Source organism: Amaranthus tricolor, chromosome 16, assembly GCF_026212465.1.
Source record: "Amaranthus tricolor cultivar Red isolate AtriRed21 chromosome 16, ASM2621246v1, whole genome shotgun sequence".
In the NCBI taxonomy this organism is placed as follows: Eukaryota; Viridiplantae; Streptophyta; class Magnoliopsida; order Caryophyllales; family Amaranthaceae; genus Amaranthus; species Amaranthus tricolor.
In genome coordinates this window covers 21375471-21389953 of record NC_080062.1, presented here as the reverse complement: position 1 = coordinate 21389953, position 14483 = coordinate 21375471, and the positions used below count along the sequence as shown (strand labels likewise).

The following is a 14483-nucleotide window of genomic DNA, read 5'->3' as shown; positions in this document are numbered from 1 at the left end:
TGAGCAAATGTCGAAGTAAGGCGGGTTTTGAAAACAAATATTAATTTTCGTGGGTTTTGAATCTACTGTATGAATGAAGGTAGAATTTTATCAAAAAAAAGGGGTATATGCTGTGATTCTCAGAGAACCGCGGCATATACTGTATTTTTTTTTGCCTAATTTTTCTACTACTTTTATGTTGTGTTTTTATAAAAGCGCGACATATGTTACGCAACATATAAGGTTTATTCCACTAGTGATTGTATTTTCTTCCCTAGCAAAGAGTAATCATCAAATAAAAGACCAAGTTATTGATTTAGCCATTTAATTGAACAATTGATATCTAATTGCAAATTATTAATGTTGGATTACGTCGTCGAGTCTTGAAGGTCAGTAAGAAATGTTGAAAATTAGTATGAGTTTGTGGGGAAAGGTCTAATATTGGTGAAGGAATTGAAAAGTTTGGTATTCTTAAATAAATTAGGAGATTCTTTAATTGGAAGATTATTGCTTGTGGGATAGAATATTGTTGTTTTATTGAATTGAAAGTTTGATGTTCTTGAAGAGATTATTACTCCTAGTAATGTCCCATTTGCTTTATGCACTCTATGCAATGCACTTATTCAATCATTAACATCTGTAATAGTGCATAATTAAAATTATGGAAAAGTTATATAAATAATCCTTGAATTGAGATGAATAAAACAAGATCTCACTTGACTATGTTTTAACTTATAAATTAATAATAAAATATAAATTAAGAGTAATCAATGAATAGTATCCAAAAAGTAAATGAGTCATTACTAGTGGATTGGAGGGAGTATATTCTTTTGAAAATTCTTGAGTTGGGTTTGAATGTACACATTGTTTAGTTAGAAATACAAAAAAAAAAAAGAAATGCGGCAGTTTAAAAGAATGTACATTAGTTTAGATCACGATTATAATAATTTGATGACATATTGGGGGTTGAGTTAAAACATGCTCTATTCTTTGAGGATCCGTATTGCTAGGATAAAATCTTGGTTTAAGCTACAGTCATAGAAGGAGATGTAATAAGTTATATGTTAGTATAGTAGTATTGAATGCTCTTTGGTGATGTTGCGATTTTGTTATGCTTCAGGAGATGATATCATCGAAGAATCCTTCTAGTTGTTAGCTAAGGACTAGATTCGACTCCTAGAAGCGACGTTGTCGGTGAGTAGTAGCAGTCCCTTAAAGGGGTCTGATCAGACTACATTTCTTGAAAATAAACTTTTACTAAAGCTCTTTCGAATTTGAAAATTGTTGAGACAAATGTTGTTGTGACTGCTTATGTTGATATTATGATATGGTCAACGGATCAAGCTTGCGAGCTGGTCATTGACGAAGTTGAGGGACATTGTCCCCTACTCCCTGTTTTTGAGGCAATTTGTCATTCAGATGTTGACTAGCTTCACCCGAGAGTGACATAGCCTTAGAGTTATGGGGCACCTCTCAAACTAGACTCCCTGTGCGCACATAAATCTAGGAAACTGATGTTATTTTTAAACCTATGATTTGAATTATTGTGTTTTGTTTTGGATTGTAACTTCTCATTCAATTAAACCTAACCTTCTATTGTTTCCATCTTTTAGATTCACTACAGATCGGAATCGGTCGGGAACGATGGGTTAACGGTGATGATTAGAGTTACATGGATGTTATATTGAGCTAAGTACGTGAGAAGTTGTAATATTGTATTAGGTTTTTAATTAATGTATATTAGACTTGGTTGTGTTGGTTATATTGGACTTTTAGAACGGCTTTTATGATTACTTTGTATTTTAGTTAGATGATTAGTTTGAAAATTAGCTGTTTTAGCTATGTTTTAGAACTAGAGACCCCTTTGCTCAAGTTTTGGAATTGAGATTTAAATTTCTTGGGAAATAAACCCCGTGATGACCTGTCTTGCTTAGTCAACCACTAAGCCGGGTTGTTACGAACATCATACATGTGGTCATTTAATTATTATGAAGTATGAGAAGATGGACGAAAATTTTCAGATCCTAGACTCGCCACACCCTAAAGGTTTAGGTCTGGGTCCAAAATTTTCAGACCCTATGAATCTGGGTTCAGGTTTGGGTCCAATATAAAATAGAGTCTGGATCAGGATCTTGTTGGACCTTACCTAGATCCGACCCATGCCCATACCCATTTGTGTACCTTTAGCCTTGTTCAAGGTGCCCTTCATGCACTCACATCTTATTTTTTAGTTACTCTATCACCATGGCACATCAAAGACCCTCCTTCAATCCACACATCCTCCCTAGCATTCCTCACACTTCGTTCATTATAGCAAGCTAGTGAATTGCATTTGCCCAATGTGTGATTGAAGTCATCTCCAAACATGGGTAGTTTGGCTCTTGCACTAACTAGTACAATTTATGGAATCGAAAACAATGCTCGGTGAAGATTATAGTTAAAAAAATCTCTTTGTTTCCTGTTATCAAATTTGGCTAGTGTATTACATGTAAAGTCTTGCTTTGTATCAAATGTTTAGTTTATAGTCTCACATTTGAACACAGTGTAACCTATTTTATTATTATCTTTTTTGTTTGTTGGTTAATGCCGAAGCATCCTTTTATATGCTATTGGCTTTTTCTCCTAATATGTTGAAAAATGGGATTTTGTTAGACTTTTAACTTGTATGATGTGTCTAGTATGATTACAAGATTAAAATCTACAAGTATTTAGCTCCTTGTTGTGAAACAATTTTTGTTGTCATAGATTAGTGTTCTATTCCTATCAATGCATAATCTCCTCGTCCTAGTTTACTGTTCTATTCCTTCTTATACTTAATGGCTTTATCCTAGTTCAGTGTCCTATCAATGCTTTCTTTATGTAACCAATAGTTTTTTTCTCTCTTTAGATAACATTGTCAGTTGTCACCCATTTCCTCTTATGCAGGGCTCTTTCTTTTTGGGGGTAACATAGATCATTTTCCTCTAGTCCTCCCTTAAAGGGAATACAGGTATGGATTGTTTGTCACATTTCCTCACCCAGATCCTGCCTTTGAGTGAGATATTGAGTATGATGAAGATAATGATACAATATGCTCCTTCTTTTTTCATCTATTAAAAGAAACAATTTATGCTAGAAAATCTATATAGTTATTTCATTTGCTGAATTCTATCGTTTAATAATCGTATGAGTGTTTTCAAGATATCCTTTTACTCAACCTAAAAATATCAAGTGCAAAATGAACCATAAATTGTGGAAATGGCCATAGATTTTTAGTTATGTCATATGTTACTAAGAAATAATGTCTTAAAATTCGAGACATGTACAAAGAGATGGCAATCATGAGTCATGATACATATTGTTGAATCTCGAAGATTATTTAGTACATATTTATGTAATAATATTTAAACACATCTATGTTATTCGGTTTGCTAATTGCTACTATTTTGAAATCTTTCATTTTATGCTCAGTTTTTAACACGTTACTGAATTTTATTCATCCATGTATTCTACATTTGTCCTTTTATGAAGTTAAATATGTGTTGTAAATAGTTGAATTGTCGTTGTAACAGCTATATTGTGGAGTAAGGATTCGAAACCTTTGTTTAGGTGTTGAGTGTGGCTTGTGTAACTCAAAATGAAAAGTGAAAGTAACAACGATTTATCATTTTATATTATGTTATCTAATCCGGAAAATCATATGATGTACTATATTATAACATCTAAATTAAGATAAAAGGAAGTATTATGAACTTAAATTAAGATATCTTTTTATGATTGCTTCTATTTATGGCCTATCCAAAGTTGTTAAAATCGGAATTCTACTTTGAATCTTTCAAACTTGTAGAATCGAATCGTAGAATCTTAATATTCTACAATAAATTTAAATTTGCTATCTGGCGTAATTATTCACCTCAAAAGTTTAAGTTTATTAATTAAAGTTTCATTCACTTTATTTTTAAGAATAAAATAGAAAAATATTTAATAATTAGTTTAAATCTTCATACAGATGAAGAAATTTATTTTTTAAAAAATATGATGATAGATCGTTAAATTGTAAGAAAAATTAATGAAAGATGGTATATAAGAAAAATTAAAAAATTAAGATTAAATTTTTAGAATCGAATCCATAAATCATTGGATCGTAGAATCGTATTATGATTCTACCTCTACAAATTTTATTTTGGGTAAAATCGTAAGATTCTATCAACTCACGATTCTACGTATGATTTAAATCGCTCGCTTATTTTTGGATCGTAAAATCGTAAAATTATAGATCAGAATCGTAATTTTAATAATCATGGCCCTAGGCTCATGGGCGAATTTAAATAGGGGCACCACCTGCGTGACTTAAAGATAATTTAAAAATTAAAATTAATTCAGATTTTCTGAATTGAAACGCGCGACTAACACCTTTCCGTCTCTTCCCTGATTCTCTCATGTTCTCGCTTCTGTACGTATTCCTTAAACCTAAAATTTCTTCCACCAGTCGCCAGCCCAGCCACCGCCGCTAGTGACCAACTGCCGCCAGCCCCTGCCGCCTATTCATGGCGTCGATCGATATTTAATCTCTAATAACTCAATTGTTTCCGCTTATTTTTACCGGGTATACATTTCACACTCATATCTCTTACTATTTCTTTACATATTATTATTCCTACTTAGGGTTTTGATTCTTTGAACTGTTATTTATTTTTCTCAAGTGTGTTTTGTTTTAAGCTTATTTATTTTCTTTATTTAATATTGTCTTGGTAATCATCCATTTTTGGTGTAATTTGTGGGTTGGAATTTTATGTGTATGTAGTTGATTAGATTTTTGAAATGTCTTTTTTTTGTTTTTTATCTTCTTTGAATAATTGTTGAACAACATAGGAGAAATTGTTGAATGATTGCTTAGTTACCTTTTTAGAGAAGGATTTGTTTCTCAATTTTAGTAACGATGCTATTTTACTACGATTCCAAATTTTAACTACTAATTCAGTTGTTTCAATACTGAGTCTTGGCTTATGTCTCTGTTATGATTAAAGTACTAGCTTACTGCACTAACAAGAAAAAACGATTAGGAAGAAGAAGAAATTAGTAGCAGAGAAAAAGAAAAGAAGAGAGATAGAATGAGAAAAAGGGTGGTATGCTTATATTATGATAATAGAGAGCAATGTACTCCCCTGAGCTCTTTGAGTGGCCCAGTAACTCCCACAAGGTACTACAAAATGGTACTGCCAGCCCCTGGATCTTCCTCCCCTTAGGCTATTTAAAGCAAGTACAATATTCTAGAAAGCACTCAAAAAAGTACAGCTCAGCATTCATATAACAGAAAGATTCTTTCCAAAACAGAATGACAGCCTGTAAGCTTCTAATGTCTTTCCCTCCTGGTGTATGTGTGATGTATTATGGGCTTTGGTGCAGCTGGGTCCATGACAATACCACCCCCATTGAAAGTCACCTTGTCCTCAAGGTGGAAGGTTGGAAAAATGGACATGATGCATGAGTAAGGTTCCTATGTAGCTTCTGCTTCAGGCAGCCCCTTCCATAGGATCAAAACTTCAGTGGACTGTCTCCCTGCCTTTAGTAAGGTGCTGACGAACATTCAATACTGCCTCAGGTGCGATCAATAGCTCCAATGATTGAGACAGTTGGGTTGGGAGTGGAGTTGGATTGAAGGAAGCCCCATGAACTGCCTTAAGTTGAGACACATGGAAAACAGGATGTATCTTGCTTCCTTTAGGAAGGTTCAGCTTGTAGGCCACCTCTCCTATCTTCTCAATGATCTTATAGGGCCCATAAAACTTGGCAACCAACTTGTCACAAGGGCGCCTTGCCAAGGACTATTGTCGATAAGGTTGTAATTTGAGAAACACCAAAATCCATTGTAATTTCTTCCCACACTTGACTTGGAATGGGTAATGCTTGCAAAAGGCCAGCCGGTTGTTGGTGCGACGCCTTTTGTTGGCATACCTCACAACGACGAACAAGCTCTGTTACTGTCTTGCGCATTCCCTCCCAATACCAATCCTCCGCCAATCGTAAATATGTCTTATACTCTCCATTGTGGCCTCCTTTGGCTGACATGTGATATTCAAACAACAATTTATCAATCATGGAAGACGTTATGGGAATTACCATCCTGCCTTTATACAATAGTTGGCCGTGAAGGATATAATACCCTGCTATCTCTCCTCCTTAACTCTCCAAATTTGCTCTCAGCTTGCTCAAAGTAGTATCCATCATAATCTCCTGACGAAGCACCTCCCAATTTACTAAGCAGGAAGAAACAATGATGGCATTATATTGGATTACCATGAACAGTGGGTGTCTTGATAAAGTATCGGCAACTTTGTTTGTGATGCCTGGTTTAAATTGGATCTCGAAATCATAACCCAAGAGTTTGCTAACCCACCTTTGATAATCAATTCCAACCTCCCGTTGCTTCAGAATGAAACGAAGGCTCCTCTGATCCGTCTATACAACAAAATGTGTGCCAATTAAGTAGTGTCGCCACTTTTGAACTGCCCACACAATTGCCATCAATTCTTTTTCGTTGATGGATTTCGCCTGTCCCCGAGGCCCCAAAGCCTTGCTAAAATAAGCGATGGGGTACTTATTTTGGGTTAAGATTGCTCCAAATCCATGGCCCGAAGCATCTGCCTCAATGACAAAAGGTATGGAAAAATTAGGGATGGCTGGTACTAGTGCTGTCTACATGGTAGATTTTAGAGCTTCAAAAGCTGTTATGGCCTCACAATTCTATTTAAAACTGTTCTTTCTCAGCTGCTGGGTTAAAGGGGTGGCAAGGATTGCACAATTTCATATAAAACGTCTATAATACCCAGTTAATCCCAGAAAACCTCGAAGTTGTATGAGATTTTGTGGTAAGGGCCATTCCTGCATTGCCTTAATCTTATCGGCATCCATTGTTATTCCTTCTCCCGAGACAATATATCCTAAGTAGGCTACTCTTGACTTACCAATTTCACATTTCTTCGCATTAGCATAAAGCTGATGTTGCGCCAAGGTTTCCAGTACCATCAAAAGGTGTTGCACATGATCGGCCATAGACAAGCTATAAACGAGAATATCATCGAAAAACACAAGAACAAACCGACGAAGGAATGGTTTGAATACCTCATTCATGAGTGATTGAAATGTGGTCGGGGCATTGGTGAGTGCGAAAGGCATAACCATAAATTCGTAATGGCCGTCGTGTGTGCTAAAAGCTATTTTTTGCTCATCTTCATCCCTCATACGAATTTGGTGGTAACCCAACTTCAAATCTATCTTGGAAAAAATCGTAGCCCCTTGGAGTTCATCTAAAAGTTCTTCGATGACAGGTATGGGATATTATTCGGCAACCGTTTCCTTATTAAGGGCTCAGTAATCAATACAAAATCTCCACGAGCCATCTTTCTTCTTCACTAGTACTGGACTCGAAAAAGGGCTACATGAGGGTTGGATGATACCGGCTTGCAACATGTCAGACACCAACCTCTCAATTTCATCCTTCTGAATCTGTGGGAACCGGTAGGGTTTAACGTTTATCGGATTTGTTCCTTCCTTCAAAACAATGTGATGTTGCTTGGATCGTTTGGGCGGCAGCCGTGGTGGCATGGCAAAAACAGTTGCATACTGTTCAATTACGACCTCCAAATCTTTTGGCACCTCTACTGGAACATCAGTCTTAGTGGCTTCCTCCCCTCGTATGCTATTGAGTTCAATCAAGACTCCCTCTCCTTCTTTTCGAATGGTCTTCATTATAGATTTCAAGGTTATGAGTGGCCGTTCCAATGTCGGGTCTTCCTTCAATATCACCTTACTCCCTTGCCACTGGAATTTCATCATAGGAGTTTTCCAATTGGTAGCAAAGGTGCCCAGCTTTGCTAGCCATTCAATCCCAATTCTAAAGGCAAAAAGTTCTCTGTAATTTTTATCATACCCAAATCCAAGGTGATCTGTTGGCAGCTGCCCTTGCCCATTCGCGTCTCCCTGGTTCCCAAGGTCACTCCGAACTCCTCCATTGTGGTTATGGGTAGGTTAAGTTTCTGAATAATGCTTGGGGATATGAAGTCATGGGTTGCTCCAGGATCGATCATCACTACCACCTTTGCTCCTTCGATGCTTCCCACCAGTTTCATTGTTTTTGGATTATCGATGCCCACCAGCGAATTAAGTGATACACTCACTGGTTTTTCAATGATTCCCACATTTTCCTCCTCAACATCAAAGAACTCATCCTCAACTTCCTCATCATTATCCGCTTCCCCTACTATAAGAATACTCAACTCCCTTCTCTTACATAAATACCCGATCCTCCATTTTCGTCGTAGCGAAAACATAAACCCTTCGATTTTTTTTCCTGGAATTCTTTTTCGGTAAGATTTATAGTGCTCTCATGGCGTGGGTGGTTTGGTTGTGGGTTATGTGGGTGGAATTGGGTTTTCTGGGTAGCGGGTTTATTTTTATTTTTCTTCTATTTTTACAGCCCATTCCAAAGCCTCTTCCATTGTCGCCGGTTCCATTAAACACAACTCCACTTGAATTTTGCTCTCCTATCCTTTGATGAAGTTAGCTAGCAAGAACTCCTCACTAAACTCCTCTTCCACATTTGCCGCCAACTGTATGAAACGTCGTTCATACTCCTCCATGTCCCCTTCTTGCCACACCGTCAACCATTATTCCATCAATAACCCACCACTTTGTGCCCTAAAATGTCGGAGCATCATTCTTTTCAGTACTCTCCAGGTGGTTATCGACTTCCTTTTGTTTTCCCATCGAAACCAGTGCAAGGCATCTCCTTCAAGACCCACTACGGCGACTTTCATCTTCTCTTTCACGGTCATCTAGTAGAAGTCAAAACTCCTCTCTGCCTTCACAATCCATCCCTCTGGGTCTTCACCAGAAAAAATGGGAAATTCAAGGCGCCTCAATCTCCAGTTACTATTTTCTCTCACATTTTCAGTCTGACCATCTCGTCTTCTCCTTTGATCGAATCCCAAACTAGAGAATTTGGAATTTTCTCCATTATCATTATCCCTGGTATGTGAGGATTGTTGGGTGATGTTTTCCTCATTCAAGCTTCCCACCTTAGCCCTGATATTCTTCACTTCCGCCATCAGTATACTCATGGTACTTTTTATATCCTCTTGCCCCTGAACATAGCTTTCCACCTTCCGACTATACTCATCACTGAGTTTGAACTGATTCACCTCCATTTGTTGCATCATTTCTGAGATACGGCTTTCCAAGGTCCCTTGCATTTCCGGAATGGAAGCCTGCAAAGCCAAGACGTTCTCTTCCAACACCTCGATTCAGGTGTTATGGGTTTGTGTGGGCCCCATAGTGATCATGTAATGCTCTGATACCACTGTTATGATTAAAGTACTAGCTTACTGCACTAACAAGGAAAAAAAGAAGAGGAAGAAGAAGAAATTAGTAGTAGAGAAAAAGAAAAGACGAGAGATAGAAAGAGAAAAAGGGTGGTATGCTTATATTATGATAATAGAGAGCAATGTACTCCCCTGAGCTCTTTAAGTGGCCCAGTAACTCCCACAAGGTACTACAAAATGGTACTGCCAGCCCCCCTGGATCTTCCTCCCCTTAGGCTATTTAAAGCAAGTACAGTATTCTAGAAAGCACTCAAAAAAGTACAGCTCAACATTCATATAACAAAAAGATTCTTTCCAAAACAGAATGACAACCTGTAAGCTTCTAATGTCTCTCCCTCCTGGTGTATGTGTGATGTATTATGGGCCTTGGTGCAACTGGGTCCATGACGGTCTCCTAACTTGGTGTGCAAGCATCACCCTTTGAAATATGATGATGGATAAATGATGTACAAGCTGCATCTAGGTCCTGTTATGCTTGGCCCATGTAAAGTAGCATACAATTCCTTCTTTTCATCTGAATTGTTGGTGTCAGATTGATTTGCTTGTGCTTCCTCTAGGTCATATGATCCTAAACTTGGATCACTTTGTTCATTGTAAATTTGAACTTCATTGTGTGAGGATGATGTTGATTGAACTTCATTAAACTTTTGGGTTGCCACCATTTGAGGTGATGATGTTAATCGATCCATTTTATATTATTTTGAGTTTGGTTTGGGATCATTGTGCTTATACATGTCATTTTGGCAAAAAAAAAATTAGTTGTGAATTTTACAAACGAAACTCCACCGAAATTTGTTGTTGTCCCTGGGACTCTGAACCGTGGATCCGCCACTGCCGAAAGAATTCTGAAATTCTAGTACATTATGACCTATTTCTTTAAACTGGATGTTGAATGTGGCTTGAGCTTCATGCTATTATCTTATGTAAAGTAGCATTCAACGAGCATTTCATTAACTAAATAATTTTCCTAGTCAAATTGCAAAGTAGAGTTGATGTTAGAGACATTTTAAATAAGGTGTTTGGAGAGCCTTCATGCTAATCTCATCATGAGCTTTGCTTATTTTTTTTCATCATTTTGTAGCTATTTCAATGTGGAATACTTGAAACCAATTAAAAATTAAAGGTTAGGGATAATGAGATGAAATACGTTGATTGGTAGAGGTTATTTTTTGAGCTTGTTTTGAGAAAACAAGTAGGCTTGAAGTAGGAAGGTCATTAATTCCTTGTGGTCTAACCTTTTGTGTAATAATCTCATTTAAATGTTTGCTTAATGATGTCAGATTTGGTTGGTCTATGTTAAATTTTGTTTACCATTGCTATGCTAATTAAAAAGAGATGTTTTGGTTTGAATCACATAAATACTACCAATACTTTTGTATTTAGGTAGAAATAGAATTTTAGTTTGTATGATACCTTAAATTTTGGAAGATTTATAAATTACCCATAACAACAAAACATAATTTAAAAACAAAGCCGCTTTATTTCATATCGATCATGTGCTAAAAGTTTTTAAATGAGAATACCCACACCATAAAGGTTTATAAGAATCATGTTTTAGGTTGGTTCAGGGATTATTACATGTTTTCAATGGCGTTAAGACAATTGCATCACCCTCGTTACTACGTCACTGTGATTGTCACCGCATTCATGATCGAAATTGTAATTTTGCAATATGCACCAAAGGCTTCATCTCAAAAATGGGCAAGAGCATACGATTTGTATAAGCTTTAGTAATGTTGATCACTCGCATTGATTTGTTTCGATTCATGTACCTGAGCTAATATTGTTAGGATTAAGACTGACATTGATGTTATAGTGCTGGATACATTCTGTTATTGCATAGTGCGGAAAGAATAGCATCTTTTATTCAAGTTACTTAATTACTTTGAAAACTATAGTGTCCTTTTCCCTTTAGTTTTGATTTTTTTTTTTCAAAATTTTATTATTCATAATGTGCTGTTTAGATTATTCGTGCCAATTAATACCTTTTTCTCTAAAAAGTTTGCTTGTCTGAATTTTCATTGCCTTAGACTTAATGTGATCCTTTCGTGCACTCAAACTTAAACTATTTCATGAATGTCCACCTACTCTTAGGCTTGTGAACGTTGATTTGAGTCATTTTGATGGTTTCCGGCTGATCTCAGTTTCTGACTTTTCTGAATTCACTCTCGTAGATGGAGCTTTATGCATTTAATCCAGGACCGCTGGATGATTCTGTGCTATATGATCAAGAGAAGCATGTGTCTACTGCTATTTGGGAAGGGCAGGTAAATATTTTGGCAATGTGCTGTTATGCAATATATATTGTTCTTTATATTCATGCTTGAAATGGAAATTTCAGGAGCGCGGGGCACTTAGATGTCATGAGCACACTTCCAAGCTTGATCAGTGGATACTAACACCCAAACAGATCGACTTAATTGAGAGGGCTGGATTTGGGTACTTAAGATTCATCCCTGCAATTAGCTTAGACAATCCATTGATATCTGCATTAGTTGAAAGATGGCGTCGGGAAACGAATACATTTCATCTGACAGTTGGTGAAATGACCATTACTCTTGAAGATGTTGCCTATTTACTTGGACTTGCAATTGATGGAGAACCTGTTATAGGGGTCACATACACGACATGTGATGCTGTATGTGAAAGATATCTGGGGAAGGCACCGGACTCTGGTTACACTAGTGGTGGCATGGTGAAGCTGAGTTGGCTTAAAGAATGCTTTTCCCGTTGTCCAGAAAATGCATCAAATGAAGACATAAAACGTCATACCCGGGCTTATCTTCTTTACCTTGTTGGAAGTACAATTTTTTCCACAACTACCGGTAATAAAGTCCCAGTGATGTACCTCCCTCTTTTTGAGGATTTTGATTTAAGTGGGAAGTATGCATGGGGTGCTGCAGCATTGGCTTTTTTGTATAGGGCACTTGGTAATGCTTCTCTTAGATCCCAGAGCACTGTCAGTGGCAGCTTAACCCTATTGCAGGTATTTCTATTCTGCTTTTTGTGTTCCCTAATTACGTTCTTTTTAATGATGTTTTGCTTTGAGTTTTCACACGCTTTTGGTGATTTGTCTTTTATGCATGCCTAGTGTTGGAGCTACTTCCACCTCAACATTGGCAGACCCAAACTTGGTCAAGACTCGTATTATGATAATTTTCCTCTAGTTCTGCGGTGGAAAGGAAAGCAAAGTGGTCCAACTACCAATCGTGATATAAACTTCTACCGTAAGGCGCTGGACTCGTTAAAGCCAACTGATGTATGCAAGCTATGATCAGTCTTTTCTTGAGATGCAATATAATGTTCAGATCACAAAGGGCCTTTTTTCCTTTTGTTGCAGGTAGATTGGTTCCCCTATCAGAATGTGGATCCCATGGTAATACCCGATGAGATAGCGAGCAGCTTAGTTTTGGGAAGGTCTAAAACAATGTTGATTTGCTTCGATAAGGCGGAGCGACACCTGCCAGATCGTTGCATGAAGCAGTATGGCATGCCTCATCAACCGATCCCAGAACCTGTAGATCGTTGGGAGAGGAAGAGCCGTGGGGTTGATGGTGGAGTGGACTTGTCAGGGAAAATGGAGTCAGAGCTCAAAGAATGGTCCGAACGTCATCTCCAAATCATACATAGTGGAGAAGATGCTGATGACAGCAAATATATGCATTGGTATTTGAGAATTACACGTAGGTTTGTAGGACGACCGATTCCTCTTGCATCGGAGTTTCAAAGAATGGTAATCTTTTTTCTTTTCTTTTGTTCGTTTTACATGATTTGTCAATTAAATTTTGTTTTGAGAGGTGCTTTATTGATGATTTGTGCAAAGATTTTCTTATTAAGTGTCATTAGACATGTTATAGAAAGGCGTTTAATTTGAACTTTTCTTAATTGAAAATTGATTGTATATACAGCTGAGTTAATCCCTTTTCTTTTGTTCCTTTGTTTTGCCTACGATTTTTTTCCGATCTCAAAAAACTTCTAGAACTCAACACTTCAAGAAGTCGCACACATTGCAGATACAATGTCCCTACAAGGTTTAGATAATGAACAAATACACTCGATAACAAGGATTAGGTATGTAGTTCATGAATGTCTAAGAGATCAAGCAGGAAGTGTTGTCATGGTTGCTTCACCACCGCCAGAAAACGAGGATTGCAGTAAGAGAGGTAGGGGTAAGGAGAAGATCAGAAGAAAGGGCATGGGTAAACGAAGGCGGAAGGAAGAGCTGGAACAATGTCGAGAAAATAGTATTAGTAGGGACGACCAATTGATACCAAATTACGCTGCAACTGGTATTGAATACATTGAGCAGATACATCACCCAGTTCGATTAGTAAATCATCAACACCTGTGCCATCCAGATGTTACTGGTGTAAGTGAAGAAATGGACGATTCTCGGCTTTGTATCTCCGTCAATGAAGTAGTAGGTGATGCACAAATATGCTTGCAGGAGAATGAGATTGGGTCTTGTGACGGTGTTGATGGGTCACAGCCACCAACTTTTGTTGATCATCAAGATCGGCATTGTCATCCGTCAGATGACGACATCAAATATGATGATCATGTAAATGGTTTGGATCTCAGATTTGATAATCAAGAGGAGCCACTCTCTGACGAAGACATCAAGCTAGAGGAGCATGGAACTAGGATGATTCAAGGAAAAGACGGTTGTTCCTCTCCTCATGCTACTCTTGATGAGTGCACTCCTCATTCCTTGGAGATGGCTGCCGAGGTACTCCCTCATTCGTCCGATAGAAGTGAAGAAAGCTCTCAAGAGTCTCGATGACACTACCTAGAACAAATTGATCCGTCATTGTTGCTTTTACATGGCGTTTCTTCTGAGAAATATCGATATTTCATAGCAGCCTGCTGACATATTTACTGATAAGTGTATTTATATGACTAGAATCCGGCTCCTCATATCGTCTCCAGTAACTTTGCTGAACCGCAGTTCTTGAAAATGAGATGAAATGATGAAGGGCTTCATGTAACGTTATTGGAGCGTTTATTTGAATCACATAGTTTTGCAATTAGATTCGACTGCCATTTCTGTTAATTGGAATTTGGAAGTCACTGATTGTGTGATTCCTGATAAATTTTTACTGAACAATTTCACTCAGTATATAACTGCCCCTTCATTTAAGTTTA

At 37.4% G+C, this 14483-nt stretch overlaps 1 protein-coding gene across 2 annotated transcripts; it reads left to right on the top strand.

Annotated features, from left to right (window-relative positions):
- The first annotated feature begins 4329 nt into the window (after positions 1–4329).
- Positions 4330–14483, top strand: LOC130802699 (protein MAIN-LIKE 2). 2 transcript variants are annotated; one of them, XM_057666732.1, is made up of 6 exons: positions 4330–4564; positions 11513–11605; positions 11680–12324; positions 12430–12597; positions 12679–13071; positions 13318–14483. In XM_057666732.1, exons 2-6 carry the CDS (start codon positions 11513–11515, stop codon positions 14119–14121), a joined length of 2103 nt encoding a protein of 700 aa, XP_057522715.1. In that variant the 5' UTR covers positions 4330–4564; the 3' UTR covers positions 14122–14483. The 2 variants fall into 2 exon arrangements, with proteins under 2 accessions (XP_057522715.1, XP_057522716.1); XM_057666733.1 differs by having other exon boundaries at positions 4336–4564; positions 12430–12565; positions 12683–13071.